The sequence below is a fragment of the Corylus avellana genome, chromosome ca6 (assembly GCF_901000735.1).
Source record: "Corylus avellana chromosome ca6, CavTom2PMs-1.0".
NCBI lineage: Eukaryota > Viridiplantae > Streptophyta > Magnoliopsida > Fagales > Betulaceae > Corylus > Corylus avellana.
Genome location: NC_081546.1, coordinates 9,242,909 through 9,270,130, shown reverse-complemented (window position 1 = coordinate 9,270,130; position 27,222 = coordinate 9,242,909). Strand labels below are relative to the sequence as shown.

The window sequence follows — 27,222 nt, the reverse complement described above, 5'->3', positions numbered from 1 at the left end:
TACGGGATCAAATGCGGGTCAACTGTGACGGGCCGGGAACCCCACCGGGTCTAGCGACCATAATCATGACAACTAGTCACGCACAGGTGACAGGCCGGTGACAGGCCAATGCAGCATTGGTTCTTGGTCAGATCTCGTACGCAGTTCCACAGCCAAAAGAGAACACAAGAAGAAGACGAGGAAGAAGAAGTCCCGCGAAATTGAAGCCCTAGTTTAATCCACAATTGCCATCAAGATCGGGTACCTCATCTTTCTATTCTTTCAGCACTAATAGAAACTATAATTTCATCACTGGCATTACTGACTACGAATCTTTGATCTGCACCATTGTAATGTCATACATAATTTGTGACCATAATTTCAAATTCTTTACCTTTTTGTCATCTTTGATTTCATCTGTTTTGATTAACGTTTTTTTTTCTTCTAAATGTTGTATTACTCTTCAACATCTCAGATAATTGATGTTCGCGATCTAATTTCAGTCCATTGATGTTTATCGTATTAAGCACGACATATGTAATCGTTTTTGAAAGTCATGTGCTGTAAGACATCATTGCCAATTCGTATTGCTTGTGTCATTGTGACGCTCTTAGACAATTATTCACTCTTAATTTTGTGGGATTTACTTAGGGATTTGATTGAGCTTGTGTGGTTGCTCTCAATTGTTCCAAATTTGGTGGTCGTTTATAGTGAGTGGTTTTATTTGCAGGGAGTAGATTAAGCGGTTTCACAAGATGCAGCACGCTCCACCTACAATGGAGGAACAGTTGATATTGAAAGCAGTCAAGGAAGAATGCCCGTGGGACAGTCTCCCCAAACGACTTCAAGCAACGCTGTCTTCTAAAGAGGAATGGCACAGAAGGTGAGTGGAGTTTCTTTGTTCTCTATTTTTTGGGTGTTTGGTCATTAATAGTTTCTGTCGTTTTCTGTTCTACATTTTTCTCTGTTATTTTTCACTTTCGAAAGGAAAAACGTTGTTGGTTCTAGCTCGTAAAAGGAGATAAAATACTTAAAAAATGACCAAGCAGCAACCTATTAGGACAATGGTCTTTGGGCCAAATTGCATTTCCTCTACTTGAAAAATGGGTGGAGGGTGAGATTATAGGTTCAATTCCAAACAGGTGCATGAGTTTTAGTTACCTATAAACCGGAAAAAATTCTATTAGGTCAGTTACTGAGATTTTTTCTTTATGTGCTGAAATTTCTTGCTTTATTTTGAACTAATATACTTGAGGTAGAGACTGAAGATTGCAAGGGGCATATAGGTGATCAGCCGCTTGTTGGGGGGGATATGGTGGGGTAAGAAGGGGAGGAACAGGGTGAAGTTTTAATCCTGTAATGGAAATGTGCATGCTAATATATCTGCTTAGATCCATTAAGATATGGTTTATTATTAATGCCAAAAAAAAGTTTCTTTCCAAATTGGTCATTTATAGAAGAAATGAATATTCAGGTTGGTTCAGTAGGGAGTCACAGAAATTCTATTTTAGAACCAACGCTCCTGGGTATCTTTGCGAACCAGAATAAATCAGTACACAGAGATGGGTGAGAAAGGTTTTGCTGATGAATGATTGAAATTCTTTTATAGAAATTGTAAATCTATTCAAGGGTGTAAGTATCACTCAACTGCCTATAAATGCTTCTACGAGTAACGCTATTTAGAATTTTATTCAACCTTTAAGGCTTTTTCCCTTCATTTTAATAACTTTAGGATGTAGATCTTGGATTGTTTAGTTTCTTAGAATCTGTTCTAGTATAGTGGGAGTTTATAATTTTGCTACTGACAATCTCTGAACCATTTGTGCTATTTTTTTTTGACATCCCTGAATAAGTATTTTTTTGGTAAGTCCTGAAATGAGTTTTTCCATTTGCTTTACCTGTTTCTGTTTTTCATTCTGTGAGTGCAGGATTATTGAACATTGCATAAAGAAAAGACTCCAATGGAACACTTGTTTTGCTCGCAAAGTATGCAGAGAAAGTGAATATTATGAAGATATGATGCGTTACTTGCGAAAGAATCTAGCGGTGCGTCATATGAAAATCTTATTGAAATTTTTGCTTGTGCATTGCTCCAAAATTTTATGATTAAAAAAGTGATAGTTGAAAGTCAGGACGCACAAATACTTCAAAAAGGCTGAAGTATTTATGTTTGACCTGTATTGAACATGGATACTACTTGGACATGGCCATATATGTGTCTAATACGTGTATATGAATTTTAAAAAATAAATAAATTTTAAAGTTGGATGCATTCAGAGAAGGTTGGATTCATTGGTGATACGGCTGAGACACGGCTCAAGTACAGCTGGGACACAACTGTGGTAAAAAAAAAAAAATTCTTAATAAAAAAATGGGATTCTAAATGCTACGTTAAAATGCTTTGAGTCAAATGTTAGGAATGGAGATTAAATGGTGTATTTTTAAACATGCGAACGTCTGAATAGCAAATTGAGTAAATATGATTTTAGGGATATTTACGAATAGTGTATTTTGAGAATATCTATGAAAGCTAAATATGGATGACAGTTACTTTCTACTTGAAATGTATATATATTATTGCTTGAATATTAGTCTTAAATATGTTCTCTTAGCCTTTTGGTGCTTGTTAATTATCTTTAAATAAAAATTAATATAATATATACACACAAATATATATATTAATTATTTAACATGTAGCAGTTGTTTTATATCCTAGTGTTTGAAGAATTTTTGTATTGCTGTATCCTTCCCTGTTTCGTGTCGATTATTGGTGCTTCTTAGGTTGGAAGTTTTATGTTAGAGGCTGATTGGACTTGAAGTTGTAATGTGAGTGCCCATTTCCTTCCTGTACAGCTTATATGATATAAAGAAGTAAGACTAATATCACATTTCAGATTTTATTATGATGCTGGAACAGACCTTGGATATGTTTAATTGGTGACAAGATTGACGTTTTTGATTAACTGCTGCAACATTTTGCTGTACTACATCCTTACACGTTTGTGCAAATAAATGTTACAATATAACCAATTTATCTTCTTGGCTTACAGAAGGTGCTATTATCTTCAGACTAGTATTTTTTGCAGTTTACATGTTGATTTTATTACTTGCAGCTATTTCCCTATCACCTAGCGGAGTATGTTTGCCGTGTAATGAGGATATCACCTTTCAGATATTACTGTGATATGATATTCGAGGTTATGAAAAATGGTAATAGGTTGCCTTTTTTAAACAAATCTGATATGAGTTTGCTAAAATGTCCAGCTATCACATTGTTGTACTGTTACTTAAATTAAGTAGTTTTCTCATATCATTTTACATGTGTTGTTTTGTGAGCCTCCCTTCCAATTAGTATCATCTACAACTTCTCATATTCTAATGAACTATCTTTGTTGATAAATTTTTTTCTCAACGTGAAGCTATATTTGGCGGAATAGATCTTCTAGAGAAGGTTCATTTAATGTTGCATTGGAAATAAAAATAAATAAATTATTGAGATTGGTTTATTAATTATCTAAATAAAAAAATAATTTTTTCTTTATGGGTTCTTACAATTTCTGTATTCAACATATCCATCACAATAGAAATATTTGGGGTGGGGAATGAAGAGAGGCTGATTTGCTTCTTGGTATCCTTTTACTCTGTAGTCAATATATCTACTTCGGAAAATAACAAGAAGGTGATGGATATTTCCCATAGTCTTGGTACTCTTATCAAATGGGAATCATGATAAGTCCTGGTTAGGAGTCGGGTGTACATGGGATTGACTAAATGTTTCATTAAGTCCAACCGTCTTTGCTATTTTCATCAGTGACCTGTCACCATATCCTTAAAATACTTTTCATGATTGAAACCATAATTTGCGTTCTAAATCTAAGTTGCCTTCATCTCTTCATTGTTTGCTTTTCTACTCACAGATAGATACTTATCATGGTTAAGTGTGCTTATGTGCATATTTATGCAACATTTGCCTTCATATTTTTTTGTGCCTGTTTTATATTTACTAGCTTAATATATTAAATGTTGGATGGTCATTCTCAAGCATTTATTATCATTTACAGAGCAACCTTATGATAGCATCCCAAATTTCAGTGCTGCTGATGCTTTGCGGCTTACAGGAATTGGGAGAAATGAATTCATTGATATCATGAACAAGTGCAGATCTAAGGTAGTGGATAGGTTTGCTTTTATTTTTATAGATATTTATGTCACAAAACATTAATTTGCATCATAAGGATTCACTAACACACATATGTTTCTAACATGATATAGATGTTATTTTGATTTGATTTGCAATATAGGGTTCTTAGGGAGAAATTAATGAAACTTAAAGAAAGATAAATTTTGAAAACGAGGAAGCAGTTTCCTTCTTAAAGCTATTTTGTTTGTTAATGCTTTTTAAGTGGACTAGCAACAACAGCCACAATTGTTATGTTTTAAGCTTCAACCATCTGTTTCACATTTTGCTTTCTCTATAGCAGGAGTCTCTTCGCCTTTCCTTCCATTTTCATTCTTCATAAAGCTTCATTTGTATATTGATTTAACTCCTATAAGAGGACCATTTGATTATTATTATTATTATTTTTTTGAATAAAAACATTCACTGCTCTATTAAACAATCAATAAGAGATTACAGATTGCTCTTCTTGAATAGTTTCCGAGATACAATCAGGGATTTCTCCCAGCCACTCCTTATTTATTCCCATTCCCGCAGCCATTTTTGCAAGATAATGGGCTGCAAAATTGGCTTGACGTCCCACAGAGTGACACTCCCAGTGACTAAAGTGATTAAGTAAATTTTTAACATCAGAAACCAAGTGACCAAATCTACTCCAATTATCATCTTGTGCGTTCACAGCCTTCACCACATTATCTGCATCCCCTTCCAAGCTAAGGTGCTGCACCCCCAAATGCTGACAAAACCGCACAGCATTTATCAAAGCCAAGGTCTCCGCAGCTGCAGGCTGTACTACCCCCTGTCTGAAACTGCATTGGGCAGCCATAAGACGTCCTGTATGGTCACGGATCACCATTCCCATGCCAATTCTTCCCCCGTTGAAGTTTATAGCTGCATCCCAATTCACTTTTAGTCGACCCGCCGGTGGTGCCATCCACTTTTGCTCCTCCCTATTTCCTTGACGTTGCTGCTCATTGCATTCGCCCCCTACAGCTCTCCCATATTCCAGCACTGCATTAGTGACTTGCCTTATTAACGTAATTGGGTGCCTAAACTGCCCCCCATGAAGCATCTCGTTCCTTCGAAGCCAGATTTGCCGTGAGAGTCCCATAAACATTTTGACTTCCTCTTCGGTTCCATTTTGTAATACCTCTTCCACTATGTTAATGAACATAGGCCCCTTCAATGTACTCTTCTGAAACTTTTTGCAACTTGCTCCCCACACATCCATAGCCGATGGGCAATTCCACAATATATGTAAAGGTGTCTTAGCCTCTAGACCACAAACCGGGCATAGAGGATCCTTGACAATTTTCCGTCGCAAAAGGTTGTCCCGAGTGGGTAAAATTCTTCTCCACACTTGGTATTTTAATATTCCAGATCAGTTTCCAGACATTACTCTTATGCAGACCCATGGAGCAACTAGCTTTTTGTCTATCCTCTACTTCTTTGGCCAAATGGTATGCACTTTTTACCGAAAACAAGCCATTTGCCGTGCCCTTCCAGATCAGTACATCTTCTTGATTCGTACTGCTAAGCGGAATGGATTGAATAGCTACAACTTCCTCCTTGCTGAATAGACTTCCAAGCAGAGTTGAATCCCACCAACCTAGATCCTGGTCAATTAACGCACTGACCCTTAAATCACAAAAAGCCGGGTTTGTTGGGGATTGGATCGTAAAGCTATTCTGTAAAGGAGCCCACTTATCCCCCCATATCCGAGTTTTTTCTCCATTTCCAATACGCCAAAACAGCCCCTCTTGTACAAGCGTCTTCGAGCTAATAATGCTCCTCCAAGCATATGAGGATTTTGAACCAATAGAAGCATCCAACACCCCACCCCTTGGAAAGTATTTGGCCTTCAAAATCCTTGCTACCAAACTATCTGGTACTTTCCAGAGACGCCACACTTGTTTTGCCAAGAGTGCCTTGTTGAAACAAGTAAACTCTCTAAATCCCATACCCCCCTTCTCCTTGTTGAGCCCCATTCGGCTCCAGCTCATCCAATGAATCCGAGATTCATTCGTTTTATGGCCCCACCAAAACCTGCATAAAAGAGTTAATCTTCTTGCATAACATTTTTGGCAGTTGGAATACGCTCATACTGTACGTCGGAATTGCTTGCACTACCGCCTTCAAAAGAATCTCTTTTCCCGCCTGCGACAGAAATTTTAATTTCCAATCATTCAATCGTTTTTCAACCCGATCAATGATGGACTTGAACTCCTTCATCCGTGACTTTCCAACCAACGCCGGAAGTCCTAGATAAGTGTCATATCGCTGAGTCGCTAGTATAGCGGCGATTGCTAAGATAGCATCCTGGTCTGCGACCGACGTATTCCGACTAAAAAAAATAGCCGTTTTATTAGCGTTCAACTTTTGGCCAGACGCTTGTTCGTAAAGCCTCAAGACATGAGACAAGCGATTCCAATGTGCTACATTAGCTCTGCAAAACAATAAACTATCATCAGCAAAAAAAAGATGGTTCAGGCGAGGGCCCTTCTTGGAGGTGGGGATACCCCTCAAGGGTCCGTCACGATTAGCCCGAGACAGCATAGAGCTAAGAGCTTTGGCACAAATAATAAAGAGGTAGGGCGAAATTGGGTCGCCTTGACGAAGCCCCCTAGTAGGAATAATCGGCCCCACTGGGGTTCCATTCACCAAAACTGAAAAATGAGCTGTACAAACACACATCATAATAAGATTGATCCATCTATTATCAAAACCCATTCGCCTCATCACTGCCTCCAAAAAACCCCACTCCACCCTGTCATATGCCTTACTCATATCTAATTTGACTGCCATGAACCCTTTTTTCCCATACATCCGAGAGTGCATAGTATGAAGGGTTTCATAGGCAGCCAGAATATTGTCCGTTATAAGACGCCCCGGAATGAAAGCACTTTGGAACGGTGATATGATAGCATGCAGCACCTTCTTAAGTCTATTGGCTAACACCTTTGAAATCAACTTATATAGCACATTACAAAGGCTAATAGGGCGATAATCAGATACAGACAGAGGGTTTTTTGACTTTGGTATCAGGGCTATATACGTAGAATTCAAATCTTTATTCATAACTCCAGAATTTAAAGAAAAAAGTATAGCATTGCAAACCTCTGGTCCAATCACCGCCCAATTTTTTTGAAAAACCAGCCGTAAGTCCATCCGGTCCAGGCGCTTTGAGAGGCGCCATTTGGTGGAGAGCCCCACTAACTTCAGCCGCGGTAAAGGGTCGTAGCAACTCCTCATTCATTTCACCCGTAATTTTTCTGTCAATGACTTCCAAGCATTCCCCCATATGATTCGGTGCTCCCGAGGTAAATAGAGCCCTGAAGTATTCTACAAAAGCACCCCCTATAGCCTCTTGAGATTCCACCCGGTTCCGTGCTAAATCACAAACCATACGTATCAGGTTGGACTTTCTCCGCTAATTTGCACAAGCATGAAAGAACCTTGTATTTTTGTCGCCATCTCTGAGCCATTCCACCTTCGCACGCTGTTTCCACTTTATGTCCTCTTGCTCCATGAGGGACTGCACCTTTTGTTTAAGCTGTGCAATCTCGTCAGTATGCTCCACTCCTTCCTGAGCTTGCAAATCCGCCACTAATGAACATAACTTTTTTATTTCTGCTTCGGGACTTTTTTCTTTGCCTGCCACTTCTTCAACTCTACTGTGCACCTACCCAATTTAGTCATTAGTCCATCCCAATGTTCAGCCCGTGGGTATTCAGTGTGCCAGGCAGAATTAATGATGTCTGTATAAGACCCATCCAAACACCATGAGGCTTCGTGAATAAACCTGCTTGAAAATCTCCCCAACCGACCGGGCTCATGCAGTACCACAAACAAAGGAAGGTGGTCAGAACAAATAGAACCCTCCACTAAAATTTCTGCATGGGGAAATAATAATCTCCAGCCATCATTTGCTACTGCTCTGTCTAAACGTTCTTGAATAAAATCTTCACCATCCTGACCATTGTTCCATGTGAATTTTGGCCCCCTGAAACCCAAGCCCGCTAAATCACAATCTGCCAAGGTGGAGTGAAAATCATCCATCAAACTGCTATGTCTACTATTCCCACCTCATTGTTCCGACGCATACAAAATCTCATTAAAATCCCCCACACAAATCCATGGATTAGGATCCATAGTTGCAAGGTAGCGGAGGAGACCCCATGCTTCTTTACGTTTGCTCGCCTCCGGATGACCATAAAAACCCGTAAATTTCCACCAACCTAAAGAAGGTTTAGTGCAAATTTTCGCATTAATATGGCTCCCACTATAAATTTGAACTTCCACATCGACATCTTCTGTCCATAATAGTGCCAAACCACCACTTTTCCCTACACAATCAACAACTAGCATATTGGGGAACCCCAGCCTGCACCTAATTCCCTCCATTTTATCTCTCCTTAGAATGGTTTCCATAAGGAAAACCATTATGGGTCTCTTGGCCCTCACCAAACGGCAAAGGTCTCGAACTGTACGGGGGTTTCCAAGCCCCCGACAGTTCCAACTCATGATGTTCATTGCGGTCGGTGGGGCTGTCCACCAGCCTCAGCCACTCCCGATCCAAGCTCCTTTTTATTAGTAGCATCTTCTACCATTGACTGCACTACTGTTTTTTTTTGAAATATTACGGCCCTTTTTTCCAAAACTAGCTCCCACCACCTTAGTTTCATCCGGCTTTCGTTTACCCAATTGTTCCACAGGAGAGGATTGCCGGGCTTGGGTAGCACCACGGGCTCTCCCTTTCCACGACAGACTTTTTAGTTCCTTTCTTGATCCAACACAATCAGTTAAGGATGTATTGGCCATCGTTTTTTCCACGTCAACGATGGTTGGCCCAGGACACGAGCTGCCCTTGCCACTATTCTCCACACTGCGATTCGGTTCAGCTCCTTTTTGAACAAATGGCGCCCCCTCAGCAAGTTTTCTTCCAATATAATTTCCACCCAGATTTTCTACCCCACCATTTAAAACCGATTTACTTTCGATAAAATTTCCACCCAGATTTTCAGCTCCACCATTTAATATTGATCCCTCTCTCCCACCTACCATATTCGGTGGTGTCAACGTAACGCTTTCAACATTAATATGCTCCATTCCTCTTTGATTCGCGGCAGATCCTTTTCCAAAGTAACGGTTGTCGCTAGGATTTTCGGAAACAGCATCAATGCATCCATGATTGCTTTCCTTTCCCATTCCAAACTGATCATTCCCCTTGAGAGCCATCTCTGCCGTTGGATCAGAGGGTCTGGTTTCTTCCTCCATCCCCGCCGACGTTCCAAAGAAACCACCGCTGTCATCACCGGAGGTTGTCTTGGTCCCCTCTTCGGCCATGCTCCCCATTCCCTTCCTGTGTTGTTCTCCCATTTGAGACTAATCTGACTCCATTCTCTTTGACATTGCATCTGTTCCCCCCCGGATTCGCCGGCCAGGCGGTGGCACCCTCAACCACAGCCCATACGCAGTCGCGTTCTCCAACACTCCAGGTCCAGGCTTCTTCAGACAACCCACCCTACCGTGAACCACAACTCCACAATGGAAGCAAAAACGCGGAATTCGTTCGTATTGGAAATTAATCCATACTGATTAACCTTCAACTTTTAATCTTCTACCCCTTGCAAGAGGCTTTGTTAAATCAATCCTGATTTTTACACGTAAAAACTTCCCCCATCCGATGCCATCTTCATCAGTTTCCACCTCCTCGACAAAGCCTACCGTAGATCCTATCTGGTTTCCAACTTCAGTTCCCATGCATGCTAATGGTAATTTATACATGCGTACCCAAAACGCCACTTTCTCAAAATCGATCCTTTCCAGTGGCGTGACCCCATCAAAGTCTGCCACAGAAAACACAACTCCTTCAATCACCCATGGGCACCCCTCCAAAATTCGAGTTTTGTCCCAGCTGTGCTCGAAATCTATTAAAAATAGATTCTCCCCCACAACTCTAAGGGTTAGCCTTCCCGTTGGTTTCCACCATCGGATTAATTGGGATTTGATGATCTCTTTCTCGATAAACCTCTCCGTGAGCAGCTTCCCCACTACGCAGGATTTCCCTCTGGAGACAATCCCAGATAACGCCTCACTCTTAATCTCCACTTCTATCTCCTCTTCCTCAGTTAGAGAAAGATTTCCCCACAACCTTGACAGATCTTCTTCCATCAGAAACTTCAACCGTTCGTAATCTCCAATGGTAGCAATCCACCTTCCACAGCCGTCAAGACTAGGAAAAGATTTTCTTCTCCTCTAGGGTTTGAGAGCCTAGAGAGACACACTTCTTTTCTTAGGACCATTTGATTTAGTTGTGGATGATTAGCACTATCTGATATCAGCTATATCTAGGAATTAGAGCTTTATATATTTTTTTTGATAAGTAATATTGTATATATAAAAAAAAAGCGCAATGTGCCTCTAGGTACACAAGAAAGTATACATAGGTAGCCCAACTTAAAACCCAAAGACAAAACCCAAGAAGGCCCAACCCAAAAACCCAACAAGTAACCACAACCAAACGGAAAAACCAAAAAGAGAACCCAAAGACTAAAGCCCACACTAGCCCAACACCAGCCCTAAAAACCCAAATCCCTAATGCACCTCTGGAGGAAATGAAAATGCATTTTGATGGTCCTCTTATTGTGCCAAAATATTTATCATTTTCATGGATTTTGCTTTATAAACTTATATTGGCATCATAATTTCCTTTGCCTTCAGATGGACCATACATCTTTATCTTACCTGTTATTTACCTTTTTGGAGCTACCCAGAAAATAATGTGGAAGCTGAATAAGTCAATTGCAAAAGAACTGTTACCGATACAACCTGTAGATTTCGTAATTGAACCATGGTGGGGAGTTTGTCTTGTGAACTTTACTCTAGAAGAATTCAAGGTGAGGTCCTTAATGATTATTTTTTCTTACTTCTTTGAATTCATAGGAGTTTCTACCTAAACAAAATCCTTTGATTTCAGAGGGAGTCTGGTCACAGAAATCTCTATCTATGTGCTTTCTGGTCAAGCTCTTGGTGATTGATGTCAACTTACCAACTTTTCCTGCTTTTTACAGAAACTCTCAGAAGAAGAAATGGCAACAATTGATAAAGTCTGTAAGGAGGAAGGAAATTCATTTATTTTGTTCGATCCTGATATTGTAAAGGGTCTCTTCAAACGGGGTTTGGTCTACTTCGATGTCCCTGTTTATCCTGATGACCGTTTTAAAGGTAAGTTGCATATTTTTAGAGTATATATTTGTTTACGTCTTTGTTAAGGAATTGATATCATTAGTTTTCTATATCTTAAGTTCCATGTAATGATCAATTACCTGAAACATACATTTGTGCCTAAAATCATTGACAAATTGTTTGTTCCTCTCTCTCTCTCTCTCTCTCTCTCTCAACTGATTTTGATTTTGCTCTTATTTGTTTCTGTCATCCATCCAATGCGCCAATGAATTATGATTTTTTCTTTAAATTATTTTGTAATTCTGGAACATTAGCTTTATGTTGGCATGAAGTATTTCATTGTTGTGCTATATATTGTAATAAACTTGTCATCCGTGCACATCACCTGTCCTTCCCCCAAAGAAGATTAAAGAGAAAAAAGAAATTTTCAAAGCATTTTGGCGTACAAGTTAAGAAATTATGTTTTTTATTTTTATTTTTTGGCTTTGAAGCCTTTTTTCATTAAGTTAATCAATGAAAGATTTTCATAGGGGGCATAGTTTTGTGGACTTTTGGTGAAGCTGGCTGTGGGCCTTACGGGAAAATTATGTATTTCGATGTCTATTTTAATTAAGTAATTAAAATATATACCTGGAACTACTATAGTGGATCCATCTGCTTTGCTTTATAGAAAATTTTCCTTTGAATAATAAAACATCATAATAGGATAACAAATATATATATTTTTTTTTGTGGGGGGGGGGGGGGGGGTTATTGTTTAAATCCACAATGTTAACATTCATGGCTGTTCAGTTTCCAGGCTTGAAGGGTTTGTTTCCAACAGGGAGCAGTCTTATGAAGATCCTATTGAGGAGTAAGGCCGTTATCCTACTATGTAGATAACTGCTTTTTCATTCAAATGTTTTTTGCAAATGGTTTAATTAAGATCCTAACTCTTGTGTAATCTATCGTTCAGGTTACTGTATGCAGTTTTTGTTGTTTCAAGTGAGAATGCAACTGTTGCTGAATTGGCAACAACGCTACAGGCTGACCTTTTGCAGCTGCAGGCTGCTGCATCTTTTGCATGTCGATTGGGTTGGGCAGTAAAAGTAATTGATCCAGCATCTATTCTTCAAGATGCAAGCATGCCTGGTTCTCCTAGAACCACTCTTAGTGATGAAGATGCTTCTCGTGCTACTCTAAGCTCAGCAAACATGTTCATTGATGGTGATGCTGCTCAACAAGGAGATGTTTCAGGGACAGAAAACTACGGGCCCAGTTCTTCCCATGCTCGTGTTGCTTTTGTAGTTGATGCTAATATAACATCCTATCTTATGATGGGCTCTGTTTCACCAGGTTTGTTGATTCTTCTTTTGCTCTATACTTTTTTCTTCTTGCCAATGTCAAGTTCTTTTGTATTATAATCTTGAATGTACCTTTTATGGTGCTTTTACCCTGAATTTTATCTGTCAAACAGAATAAGGTTGACAAACTAGCTCTGACCTCAGAATGAGAACCTCGGGTAACAATGATATTTGAGGGACCTAGAAATAGAATGCGTATTCTACCGGTTTCTGTGCTTGAGGGAAGGTCATATTGAATGGCTATTCTTCCATACTTCTGATTTGTCTTCTTTGTATGTTAGTTTCTTCCTACCCCAAGGGGTTGGCCCATGTGGTGGAGGCCTTGGTCTTGGGGTTTGCTTCCTTCAAGGTCCAAGGTTCAATACCTCATAGGTGCAAACAATTTCTTGGGGCCACACCCCTGGTGAAAAGCCAGCGATTTAACCAGTTTCGTGTAGGGAAACTTCCAAGGGTACGGTGCACGAGATCAGGGTTTATTCTGCAGGGGTGGGTCCGAAGGACCTTGTTAGTTTCTTCCGAAGTGCAAGTTCAATAAGCTTCCTAAACTCTAGTCATCTGAGTGAGGCAAGAGCAAATTTTCATCTCAAAAGGGTGGAAGCATAGTGCTCCTCTTACACTTCTTTTTCCCTCCCTTTGATGGACTGTACTTGGTAAGCAGCCTTCTCCAGGACTCAAATATGGTCCTGCTTTATGCTGGAGAAAACTTTCCAGAAATTTAACTAATCCTTGACAGGGCGCTCAGAGAAAAAAAGAAAAATCCTAATTGATAGGGAAAGAAAAGGTACATTCAAGATTATAATACAAAAGAAAGTTACTTATCAAAAAAAATAATAATAATAATAATAATACAAAAGAAAGTCAGTTTGGATTTGGCATGGAACAGAGGACTGACATGGGAGCCTAATCTTTGAGGCCTTATGTTATTTTGTGGAATAGAGGGGGCATTTTGTAATATGGAAATTTAAGGAAGATTAGATGCTTAATCAGTAGCTTGTTTATATAGCAGGTTAATTAGCCATTAAGTGTTTCACCAATGGAGCATTCTTATTTAACTTACTTCAAATTGAAGTACTTCAGGATTAAGTATCCTCCTTAGTGTGTGTATATTTCTGTAACTTATTACTTTGGTTAGAAGTACAGCCGGTTGGTGGTCCTCGGGGAGGAGGGGGAGTGCCGCGGTGTGGAAGATGGTGCCCACCTGCTGTTTTTGGTGTTTATGGAAAGAAAGAAATAGTAGGTGTTTTGAGGTTTTAGAGGGGATCTTGGAAGACATATTAGCCTCTTGTTTTCATACTTTGTATCTCTGGACTGTGGCGCATGTCTTTCAAATGTCGATTACTTATGATGATTTTCTTTTTCGCTTTTCCTCTTCTTGTTAGGTGATTCTGTTGTATACTCCCAGTATACTTTAGGGCGCCTATACGCTTTTAATAAAACTTTTTATTACTTATCAAAAAAAGTACAGCCAGACTGGTCGTTTGGCTTGTGATGCATCTCTCTTGCATGTGATACTAAAGAACCTCAATTTTCCCTATTTTATTTTCTGTCTCTTTATTCTCTTTTTACTTATGGCCTACTGTGTTACAACCTTCTGTCAGTTTTTTGTAGCCATAGAACATACTAGTTTTCTCAGCTCAAGTACAGCCTAAACAGCTAATCTTACCCAGATTTGCATTAGATCTGTTAGTTTCCCATACACCAGACTCAGAATCCTTAAAGTCTTAGTTACTTGGTACTGAACTATTAGATCCGGCATTGCTCATGCTGCCTATCAACTTCTTAAATTTTTAGACATTTAGAAGCACTCAGCTTACAGTCTATGATCCTATGCAATTTTGTAGCAAAAGTGGCAAATAGAGATGCTGGAAACGTGTCTTGCTTCTCTCATGTCTATTTCATTTCAGCGGAGAGTTTGTGTGACCTTACCTGTGGGATTCTGAATCTCCTTTGCCATCATCATTTAAGGCACCTGATGATAATCTCGGTTGCATTAAGTATAAGAGCTACCAAGAATTGATCTAAGTTTGCATAGACTGTAAGAGCAAGATTAAATAGTGTTATTAGTGTTTTGTATTTTATTTCTCATGAGAAGGATGTCAGGTTGGACTAGAGCAAATTGCTTTCATGCTTGCTAGTTAACCCTGTTCAACTTTCTGGTTTTGATTTGTCTTGCTTGAGTGCTATATTTATCCATCTCAACTTCCTCCTCTCTCCATAATATTAAGTGGTGAAATTGGAATATGGCTGCATTTAGTTCTAAGAAGTGCAAAATGCGGCTGGAACAGAGATGAACTTGGTGTGATTCCGCTTTTTTTTTTGATAAGTAAAAGTCATTGTATAAAAAGCGCAAGGGGCGCAACCCATGTACACAGGAAGTATACAAAAGAGCCCACTACACGAGCTTTAAACAGAAAAGGACGCACATAAATCTATAAAATCCGTAAGCGTTGAAGCTTGCGAAGAAGACCCCAATATCCTCCAAGAGAAGAGAGTTTGTAGCACCCTTTGCTTCAATTCTGTATTGCCCATTTCATGATCCTCAAAGCTCCGCGCATTCCTTTCTCTCCATAAGGACCACATTACACACAAAGGAGCCATCCTCCAAATGTGCACGGCTGATCGCTTTCCCCTTTGCCCTCTCCAACTTTCCAAACATTCCTTCAAACTCCTCGGCATCACCCACGTTATACCAAATAGCTGGAGTATCATATTCCATACCTCTACAGCAACTTCACAATGCACTAAAAGGTGATCAATAGATTCGCCACTCTTCTTGCACATACAACACCATTCTGTCACAATGATGTTCTTTTTTCGTAGGTTGTCCAATGTTAAAATTTTTCCCATAACCGCCGTCCAAACGAAAAAAGCCACCCTCGGAGGAGCTTTACTCTTCCAAATAAGCTTCCACGGACCATCCACCGGGGCTGGATTTAACTTCACCTTGTAGAAAGACTTCACCTCAAAGATTTTCCTCTTCGAGGGAAACCAACAAATTTTATCTACCCCACCTTGCCTTACATGTTGTGAATACAGCAATTCGAAGAAACTTGAAACCTCCTCCAATTCCCAATCATGAACAGGTCGAGTAAATCTTACATTCCAATGTATAGCTCCATTTACCCTCTCCATATTCTCCTCTACCCATACCTCCTTACCACATGCAATATTGAACAAGGCGGGAAACAAATTCTGCAGAGGTGCCTCCCCACACCACACATCCTGCCAAAACAACACACGAGATCCGGTTCCCACCTCGAATCGTATGTGTTGCTTAAACTCATCCCACCCCCTTCGGATACTTTTCCACAATCCCACCCCATGTGACCCTCCTACCTCCTTGGTACACCAATCACCCCTCATCACCTCATATTTTGTCTCCACTAATTTCCTCCACCATGTATCTCTTTCATGTGCAAATCTCCACAGCCATTTACCCAATAAAGCTTGATTAAATTGTATCAAATTCTTTACCCCTAATCCCCCCGCCTCCATAGGCATGCAAATGTTGGACCAACGGACCAAATGGAATTTGAACTCATCTCCGACACCTCCCCATAGAAAGTCTCTTTGTATTTTTTCGATCCGTTTCGCCACACTCACTGGAATTTGAAACAACGATAAATAGTATGTGGGTATACTAGATAGCGTACTCTTGATCAACGTTAATCTCCCCCCCTTGGATAGATACATTCGCTTCCACCCTGCCAATTTCATCTCCAACTTCTCTATGACCTTATTCCATATAGAGGGGTCCTTATTATGAGCCCCCAAAGGTAGCCCCAAATATATAAATGGTATTGAATCAACACCACATCCAAGTATACTTGCCAATCCTTCTACATCTTCCACCACCCCTATAGGAGCAATCACCGACTTTGCTAAATTTATTTTCAACCCCGCAACCGCTTCAAAGCACAACAACAAACAGCGCAAATTCCGAAGTTGTTCCACCTTTGGCTCACAAAAGATAATAGTATCATCAGCAAAAAGTAAATGGACACTTCCATTACCTCATCAAACCGCGAACCCACCGAGAAACCAGCCATAAGCTCTCTCTCCACCATTGCCTTCATCATCCTACTAAAAGCCTCCATCACCAACACAAATAAAAGAGGGGACAAAGGATCCCCTTGTCTCACTCCCCGAGAACTACCAAAAAAATCTGCCGGTGTTCCATTAATGAGCACTGAAAATCGTACAGTAGAGACACAATGGTGAATCCATGCTCTCCACCTTTCCCCGAACCCACATCTCTCCAACATGTATAATAGAAAATCCCAGTTGACATGATCATAAGCCTTCTCCAAATCCAATTTGCAAATAAGACCCGGTTCCCCAGATCGAATCCGACTATCCACACATTCGTTCGCCATTAAAACAGAATCTAAAATTTGCCTGCCTGGTATAAAAGCATTTTGGGTTTGTGATACAAGCTTCCCCATTACGGAGTTCATCCGGCTAACCAACACCTTTGAGATTATTTTATACACTCCGCTTACCAGGCTAATAGGTCGAAAATCCTTTATGTCCACCGCCCCAGCTTTCTTTGGGATAAGTGCCACAAAAGTAGCATTAATGCTCTTCTCGAATTTACCACTATCATGGAATTCCTTGAAAACTGCCATCAAATCCTCCTTAAGGACCTTCCAACATTTCTGATAGAACGCCATAGTAAAACCATCCGGTCCAGGTGCCTTATCACCCTGCAAATTCCTCACCACCGCCCAAATCTCCTCTTCCTCAAAATCTCTCTCCAGCCACATTCTCTCCCCTTCCTCAATAGAGTTAATATGTTCCATCAGAGGATCTAATAATGAGGTTGGTCTCGCCTGACACTGCTCAGAATATAACGCTTTATAAAAATGTACAATGTGCTCCTGTATAGCTACCGGATCCTCGGTCCTTCTCCCACCCACCATCATTGCCGCAACCGTGTTATTTCTCTTGTGTGAGTTTGCCAACCTATGAAAGAACTTCGTATTCCGATCGCCCTCTTTTAGCCACAATGCTCTAGATTTCTGTCTCCAACTCATTTCTTCGTGTAAGAGTGTCTTCTCTAAGTTTTGAGAGCATTCATCTCGCCGAATCGTCTCCTCGTCCGTTAATTCTCTACTTTCTATTATTCTGTCCAGCCCACCCAAAACGTCCTCCAACTCCTTTTTACGTTTGCCTATGTCGCCGAAAATCTCCACATTCCATTTTTTGAGGTCCCCTTTCAAAGCTTTCAACTTACTGGCCAGCACATAACTAGGATTACCTTCGAAGGAATAGGAATTCCACCAATTCTTTACCTGCTCCACGAACCCCTCCGCTTGTAACCACATGTTTTCGAACCTGAATGGTATCCGACCCCTTCTTCCAGCTCCACACTCCAATATCACTGGAAAGTGGTCTGATATTACTCTAGGCAATCTTTTTTGGCATACATCTGGATAGTGTTCCTCCCATTCTGTAGAGATCAAAAATCTATCAAGTCTGGACCCTGCACGCCTATTAGACCATGTGATCCGCCCTCCTACCATTGGAAGGTCGATAAGCCCATGCTCAAAGATGAAATCAACGAAATCGGTCATTGCTTGTGTTTGTCTTGTAGCCCGTAATCTTTCTCCAGGATTGCGCACGATATTAAAGTCCCCTCCCACACACCAAGGTCGATCCCACACATTCATTACACCTCCCAGTTCATCCCAAAAATTGCTTCGGATACTAGCATCAGTTGGTCCATACACACCCGCAAAAGCCCATTCAAAATTTTCCGTGACACTTCTGAAGACACAGGCTACTACAAAATGCCCTACACATTCCTCAACTTTCTCCACCACTCGTCTATCCCACATTAACAAAATACCTCCAGATGCACCCATAGCTCTCAAGTACAACCACCCAACATGATTACACCCCCACACACTCCGAATCACCTCCATATTGATAACCTCCATTTTTGTCTCCTGTAGACACACAATATCCGCTTTCCACTCTCTTAGTCTCCGCCTAATTTTTGCTCTTTTCTCCGGCTCATTCATACCTCGCACATTCCATGAAATTATTTTTGGCTTCATTGACAAGATTTTCCAACCCTCCCGTTACCATTCTCGTTTCGCGATCCTTTCACATCATAGTTCACTGTGCTTTCCAGTCCCTTTAATTCCCGACTAACTCGATTCCCTACTTTAGCAATCCCCGGGTGTCCACTGCCCCTTCGCCCATTTGCTCGATTGTTCTCGATGACAGTAAACAGTGCCAGCAACTCCTCCTCATGCCCATCGCACTTGAGGCCCAATTCTTGGCAAAATTCTAACACCCGTTCTAGGACCCAATCCGGAGACAGCGGTGTATTTTCTCCCACTCCCATTATGGCTAGAGGTGAAATATCTAATAATTCTTCCCCCCCCAGTTCATCGAGTAGACGGACCCCTTCTATTTCTGCACCAACCCCCTCACCCACAACCAAACACTGCTCGATCTCCCTCACCTCTCCCATAACTTCAGCTTCCCCTCCTTCAGACTGCTCCATATATGTCTCCATAGCCAAACTCATCTCCCCGGGTATTTTCGCACCTTCGATTTCCTGAACTGTCGCCGGTAAGTCTCCGGCAGGAGTTCCAGTGATGCCAGGTATTTTCGAACACTGATCCTCGGGCTGACCCACACCTCCAGAGACTCCCAATATTTCTGTGCTCCCCTCTTCGGCTCTGTCTGATACTGTCTCCCCCTGAAATATTTCAAGAATTTAAAAAATGTGTATAGAATGGGTTACAAAAATTTAAGGTCATGTTTCTGTGAGAGAAATGAGCATCTGTTCCAAATCCAAACTTCATGAGAAGGAGGCTTTGGTTGAACGAAATTTTACATACAATTGATTTGATGTTTTATAAAGAAACTTAACAGGTTGATTTGCTCACGCTGTCTGATTAATTTCTAGGCTTGGCTCTCTCAGCGATTCAATTTTTTCACCAAAATATATCATATAAGTAGTAGTGGTACTAACATGTAGAAAAAGTTGAGGCATCTCCTGGACATTTAACTCTGTATGTAGAATTTAAACAAATTCTATGACATTAATCATATGCCTTGTTTTTTAATTGTTTTTTCAGGCTTAAAGTCCCATGCTGTGACACTATATGAAGCAGGAAAGTTGGGTCATGCTAGTATTGCTGATCTTTGCAAGGATCTGAGTACATTAGAGGGAACAAAATTTGAGGGAGAATTGCAGGAATTTGCAAATCATGCGTTCAGCCTCCGTTGTGTTTTGGAATGTCTACAGTCTGGTGGAGTTGCTACTGATGTCAAAGCAGAAGAAGTCTGCAATAAAATGGGAATGTATGCTTCAAGCAATGATGAAGCCGCTTTGATAGCTGACATCACTTTGACTGACAAACCAGGAAATTCTGATATAAAAGAACCTGGGCTGGATAAGGATGAATCGGCTGGTTCTGTGATGCATCTTGAGGGTTCTGTTTTGACTGAATCTGCTAGTGGAAGTAATGATGATGGAATATTTTCTGCTACTTCATCAGAAGACAAGAATTGCTCAAGTGACGTATCTGAATCAGATCCAAATTCGCAGAATGATGAGAAAACGATTTTGGTTGAAGGGCCAAACACTGGAAGAGATCCATTGAGGAGGAGAAAAAAATATCGTGTGGATATTCTGCGCTGTGAAAGCTTGGCTTCTCTTGCACCGGCTACTTTAAACAGGTTGTTTCATCGTGACTATGACATTGTTGTGTCCATGGTTCCTCTTCCTCCCTCGTCAATTCTTCCTGGACCAGCTGGTCCCATAAATTTCGGTCCTCCCTCTTATTCATCCATGACACCATGGATGAAATTGGTATTATATTCAACCGTGGCATGTGGGCCTCTATCAGTTGTTCTCATGAAAGGACAATGTCTTCGCTTGCTTCCTGCACCATTGGCTGGTTGTGAGAAAGCACTTATATGGTCTTGGGATGGTTCTACTGTTGGAGGACTGGGAGGGAAGTTTGAAGGAAATTTAGTCAAAGGAAGTATACTTTTACATTGTTTAAATTCACTTCTTAAATACTCAGCTGTGCTAGTGCAGCCTCTCAGCAGGTATGATCTTGATAAATCTGGAAGAATCATGACTATGGACATTCCGTTGCCTTTAAATAATTCTGATGGTTCAACAGCTCGTATAGGGAAGGAATTGGGACTGTGTGAAGAGGAAAGTTTGAAACTGAACTCTCTGTTAACTGATTTGGCAAACAAGATAGAGTTGTGGACAGTTGGTTACATTCGCCTATTAAAACTTTTTAAAGAAAGAGAATCGGACCACTTTTCTGCTGATGATGAAAAGTATGAATGGGTCCCATTGAGTGTAGAATTTGGGATGCCACTTTTTAGTCCAAAATTGTGTAACAACATATGTAAAAGAGTGGTATCATCGCAATTACTTCAAACAGATTCACTTAGTGAGCATCATGAAGCAATGCAAAGTTTGAGAAAAAAGTTACGTGATGTTTGTGCAGAGTACCAAGCAACAGGTTCTGCTGCAAAACTTCTTTACCAGAAAGAGCAATCAAAGGAACCACCTCGGCAACTCATGAACTATGCTAGTGGAAGATGGAATCCGCTTGTTGACCCTTCTTCTCCCATTTCAAGAGCCTCGAGTGAGCATCAGAGACTAAAACTTGCTAATCGGCATCGTTGCCGGACTGAAGTTTTGAGCTTTGATGGTAGCATTCTTAGGTATGTATCAATTAGTATATTGTAATATATGCATGCAGCTGATTTACTCCTTTGAGGTGTTGTATATCATTAGTCTCCATACCAGGATTTGCTTATAGTTTCTTATTTTACAAGACTTTTTAAAATAGAATTTTTGGCATTTACATCCTTACTTTTAAAATTTTTAAAGTGGTTACTTTAAGTTCTTAGTAAGGCTGAGGGAGGTTGTTTTTCAATAAAAAAATTTATATGGGAAGATCCTTTTATGTGATTATCTGCTGATGATATTGATGTAGTGTTTGGTTCGGGGAATTTAACATATCCCCTGGCATCCACATTGTGACTAAACCCACGTTTAGGAATGATTAGGAATTTGATAGGATTTCCGAGAATATAAGATTCCCGGAAATATGAGATTCCCATGTTTGGTTTACTCCTAGGCATCTTCTAGAAATTATTTATGCTTTTTCCAAAATATCCTTATGTTTCTCTCTTCAAGTGCATAAGGTTGTTTGATACAAAAGTATTTAAAAATAAAAAAAAGTGATGAGGAAGAAAAACTATATATAAAACGTGGTTTTTCTTTTATTTTCCAATAATATAAGCTGTCTACTGTTTAATTTATTTTCATCTATAACCAAATTAAACTTGTTCATTTCTGTTTTTTGTGGAATAGAAATAGTCCATCACTTCTAGGTACTGATTTTAATTAATTAATTAATTAATTAATTTTTCATCTATAACTTCATTTCCTTTTTTTTTTTTTTTGTGGGAATAAAATAGTTCCTCATACAAATTTTGATTTATTCTCTTTATTTTTCATCTATAACCAAATAAAGCCCGTTTGTTTCCGTTATTTTTGTGGAATAATTCTTCACTTTTATGTACAAATTTTTATTTATTTATTTTTCATCTATAACCAAATAAAAACCTGTTCATTTCTTTTACCTAGTCTACTTATCAAAAAAAAATTTCTTTTACCTAGTCTAACTTTTCTTGTATAAGCATAACAATATCTAATAAAAAAAAAAAAAAAAAAAAAACCAAATAGTAGCATAAAAAAGTTAAAAAGTTTTTGTAGGTTTTGAGGATTGAGGAGGCAAGAATGTTTAGCGTGAATAATTGTTTAGGATTCTCGAAAATCTTAAAAGATTACCACAAGAGCTTGATCTTCATATAGATATCATCACATTTTAGGAAGGGTATTTATTTATGGGGATGAGAAAGAGGCACTTCATAGTGATAGATTGATGTTGTTTATGTAAGAAGAGCGGAGAAACCATTGATCCTCTTTTGCTTCACTGCGAAGCGGCCAGAGACTTGTGGGTATCAATCTCGTCTTTTTAGAATAGAGTGGGTCATGCCTCAATGGGTGGTGGAGCTGTTGGCTTGTTGGAGAGGTCAGTTTGAAAGCCACTGCAGTATAGAAGTTTGGAAGATGGTTCTTTTGTGCTTAATGTGGTGTATTTGGAAAGAACACAATGCTCGAAACTTCAAAAATTACGAGTGGACGGTGTTAGAGTTAAAAATCATTATGTTCAAATCTGTTTATATTTGGATGACAGCTTAGAAGAATTCTTGCTTTTCTAATTTCCTAGAATTTCTGGATTTGTGTTTTTCATCTTCTTAATTGGATGTTTCTTTTGTATACTTCCCATGTAATTGGTTTGCCCCCCTTTGTGTGTTTTTTTATAAGATTGATTTGCTTATAAAAAAACTTTATGGGGAAATGTGATGGTGATTAAAATTACCTTTCCAATTGTTGCTATCTTTTAATTTAAATATCATGGTTTTATGGTTCAAATCTGAGAAATAATTCGTTTGGAAGATGTGTGACAAACCCAGAAATATCAACTATTTAGGTGGCAAGGAACCTGACCAAGCTTGGTGGTTGCTGCTGTGGATTGTTGTTGTTGTCATTTATTTTGCATGTTTTCCAGCTTGATGCAGTGTTGGTTAGGAATGATAAATAGTGGTCAACAATAGAATTTTAAAATAACTGACTGTTAATAATGGTCATATAAGGTCTTATCAAGCAGCAAAACAGTCATCTTGAGAAGCATTATGAGTGATCCTCGGAGATTCATGTGACTGTCTTTATCTGGTGAGGAAGAACAAAGTCATTTATTGGGACACAGCTTTCTGGAACATAGTCATGAAGCATTCTTTCTTTTTTCTTTTTAATAGAAAAGTGGGTTATTTCTTGGTATTCTTTGTTGCTTTTCTGATTTAATTTGAGAATCTCCTGAATATAATTAATGAATGTTACTTGCAGATCATATGCGCTAACTCCTGTCTATGAGGCTGCTACAAGGCCCATTGAAGAAGCCCCACCTGTGAGTTCAGTAAAAGTTGAACCAGATGAAGCTAATAGCAGAGAAGTAGTCCTTCCTGGTGTTAATCTCCTTTTTGATGGTTCTGAGTTGCACCCCTTCGATATAGGTGCCTGTCTGCAGGCTCGTCAACCTGTCTCCTTAATAGCAGAGGCTGCCGCGGCCTCTGCTTATGCTGCTACTAAATAGGGCTTCTTATGCTGCAATCTTGCTCGGTAATTAGGACAATTTGTTCCAGTGCTAGCAATTAGCAATTATCATGTCCTTCATGGTCATTGAGTGCAGGCTTCCACCAGGGTCGAAGGTAAATATCGAGACTACTTCTGTTATGTTGTCTACAAGTTCTATGCCATTTATTCATTTGCTAAGATGTATATTTTATTCTTTTAAGCACTCATCCTCTATGAACTGTTTGATGTAGCTGCCAGCTTGCCACACAATTTACTTTCTTCAATGGCCTCAAATCTGATAATTCTTCAACTGACTTTCTGATGTTGGACCAAATAGGGACAACCTGTTTACTTTAGCTTGTGGTGGGGTTTGGGATGGCAGAAATTATGCTTTTAGGGTTTCTTATGGTGAGGAAAATATTTTAGGAATTGTGGGATGTTTATGTTTAATAACATTGGATTTAATTGCAAGAAGGCTGCAAAAGTGAAAAAAATGGTTGCAGAAATTTACTGGCAGTGGCTGTTGAAGGGCTTTGGTCGGATTTGATAGACTATTGGGTGGCTATTTGGTCGGAAAAATATGCGGGATGATTTAGGCTTTGCAATATAGATAAAAAGAAGAAAAGAGAAAAGTCGGTGCCTGTTCAAGGGCTGCAAACAGTACTAGTGTGCAGTGAAGAAGAAGAAGAAGAAAAAGAAAAAAGAGAAAAGAACACGCTTGGTCTCAACACTTAAAAAATGAATATTCCACCATCCAAGTCTTTGAAATTATGAGTACATTGAAGCATATTAATAAAACTCTGCTTATTTCTTAAATTATTAGAATTGAGGGTCCTAATTTGACTAGTAAAATGAAGAAACTAATAAAATACTAAGGGTTAAATACTAAAGAAATGAAACCCTAAGGTGGTGTTAGGTATTTAACCCAAATACTAATTAGGAAAAGAAAACAAACCCAAGAATCTTAGAAACTCTTAGAAAGTTCTAGACCGAGTTAATTACCAAAATACCTTAGCTTGTAGGAATTACAAAAAAGTACAGATCTGCCCCTGATTGCAAAACTAATTATAGCTCATGAAATAAAATCCCAAACTAAGAGTTTTAACCCTAGTCTCCTATGGCTTGGCCTTCAAAACCATATAAAATTTGGTCCATATGATCTTGCACGTGGGCCACAAATTAAATCTTGGAATTAACGAGGTTCCGTAGTAATAGAAAATCAATCTTCCATGGCAGCATCATTCTCCCTAGTTGGAGAAAACTCGACATCTTTAACTGGCACCCTGCAATAGTTGATACTTTGAGCCAATGCCATTATTTGTTTGTTGGAAACAGCAAGGATGATTGTGGGATGTATTTCTTTTGCTCCTCATCATTAATTTTATTTGGAAGCACAAAGTCAATGGGTTGGACTGTCTTGGAAAAGATTTCATCCTTGGTCTGGACTTGTTGACAGTGCATATCTTGCTCCTTCATAATCTCCCTTACCTTTGTCACGCATTCTTTAGTCTCTTGAACAGCATCCTTAGCCTCAATAGTTTCTTGCCAATTTTCTTGGTTATCTTTTGCATCCACCATCTTAACATCATAATCGTCTTCTTTGTGTACAATTTCAACTCCCGCTTCTTTGACATTATTATCAAGGAGTTTGCTTTCATGAGTAATATAAGGAAAAGTTTACTCTGAAGACCAATGGGGCATAAGGGCTGAAGTTGGATCACAGTTTGAAGATCCTGTCTTGGCTATGGTGAAATTCTGTGCTATATGGGTATCTAAAGCAGCATTTAATGATGCCAGGGGATTTTGGCTTTTCCTTAATCACTCTTTGGGACTTACGCTAATTCTCCGTTCTCCTGTAATGAAAATTATGCGTGCATCATAATGATGTGTGTAAATTCAGGAAGACACTTATACTTTGTATGTTCAAGGAAAATTTGGTGTTCCTTTAGTCAAGATGTGCAAATTTCTCGAGTGATGCCAGTGAAAACTGTTTATGACTGTGTGTTAGAATTAGTGCTGACTGGAATGGAGTTTTCTCTTTCTTCCTATCAACCGTCATTTCTAGGATTTTACCCCCATTTGATTCCTGCTACCACCCATTTTCATCAGAGTGCTCTCTCCCACCAATAAGTAACAGAGTCATTTTGTCTATATGGTTTTGGCTTATTTATTTTGTTTTTACCAGCTTGGTAAATTTTTCTTAATTGGGTTCTGGGTTAATGCAGGTGGCTTTTTCCATTCAACACTAGGTCAAAATCATGGCACTTCAGGTTACTGTGTACAGTAGGAGAAAGTTATGGTTTGTCAATATATCTTTCAGAAATCGGGACATGGTGCCACGGTGTTGTTGATATATGGCTCTCGAAGGAAAATCTTATGTCCACATGATAAATGGAGGGAAATGAGGCACATTCATTTATAGTTCAATTTTCAATAAATAAATTCTTCCTACCTCAAGCTGCATTTAGCCGTTTGATTTGATATATTTATGGTGATTCACAATTGTAGAGGAAATAATTATGTATGATGCGGCAAGAACTATCAACAGCTAGTGATTATTTTTGAGAAGGCATAGTACTTTAATCGTGGTTGTTTTCCTTTCTTTTTTGGTATATTAATCGATCTAGCAGTGGATGCTAGATAAAGTTAAAACTGAAAACGGGGATGCTGGTGCTGTGCAGGGAGTCAATACAAGTCAATAACATGAAAAGAGAGAAACTTTTTCGTATTTTCGCAAAGATAAATATTATCCAGCATTCATCTAACAGTCTTTCAGAATATTTAGCTGATGTGGTGTACTCAATTTATCTTTATTTTTTTAAAAAAAAAAAATTAATAAAGGCTCCTTTTTGTTTTGGCATGATTTCTAAAAAATGTTTTTCGTATTTTCAAGTGTTTGGTGCAACAGAAAATAATAGACAATAATAAATACTTTTTGTTTGACTGAAATAGCCTCTTTGATTTTCAAAAAATGGTTTCCATTTTTGAAACCGTAAATCATTTTTTGAGTTTGACCATTTCATTCTCAAATCAACAAATTTAGCCACGATGATGCCGAGACCCCGTTAGGACTTCATGGGGACATCGTTAGAACTTCGTCAAGAGCCTGTAGAGATCTGGTTAGGACTCGCCAAGCCATTGCTAAGACCTGATTGGGACACGACTGGGGCTCGGTTGGGACTTGTTAGGATCTGGCCGGGCCACTGTTGGAACTTCAAAGGGGTCCAACCGAGCTACCATCAAGACTTTGCGGGGACCTGGTCGAGACTTGCGGGACCCAACCAGGTTATTGGCAAGACTCGGCCGAGACATTATTGTAATTCGAAGTTTAATATGATTGA

The 27,222-nt window shown here is 39.4% G+C and overlaps 1 protein-coding gene across 1 annotated transcript; it reads left to right on the top strand.

Annotated features, from left to right (window-relative positions):
* On the top strand, positions 1–26,483 carry LOC132184336 (uncharacterized). The gene is made up of 12 exons (XM_059597931.1): positions 1–240; positions 710–862; positions 1,908–2,025; positions 3,093–3,189; positions 4,041–4,147; positions 10,933–11,055; positions 11,230–11,383; positions 12,137–12,197; positions 12,300–12,679; positions 19,785–21,399; positions 23,654–24,015; positions 26,107–26,483. The coding sequence occupies exons 2-11, from the start codon at positions 735–737 to the stop codon at positions 23,898–23,900; spliced, it is 3,030 nt and encodes a 1,009-aa protein (XP_059453914.1). The 5' UTR covers positions 1–240; positions 710–734; the 3' UTR covers positions 23,901–24,015; positions 26,107–26,483.
* The last annotated feature ends 739 nt before the right edge of the window (positions 26,484–27,222 follow it).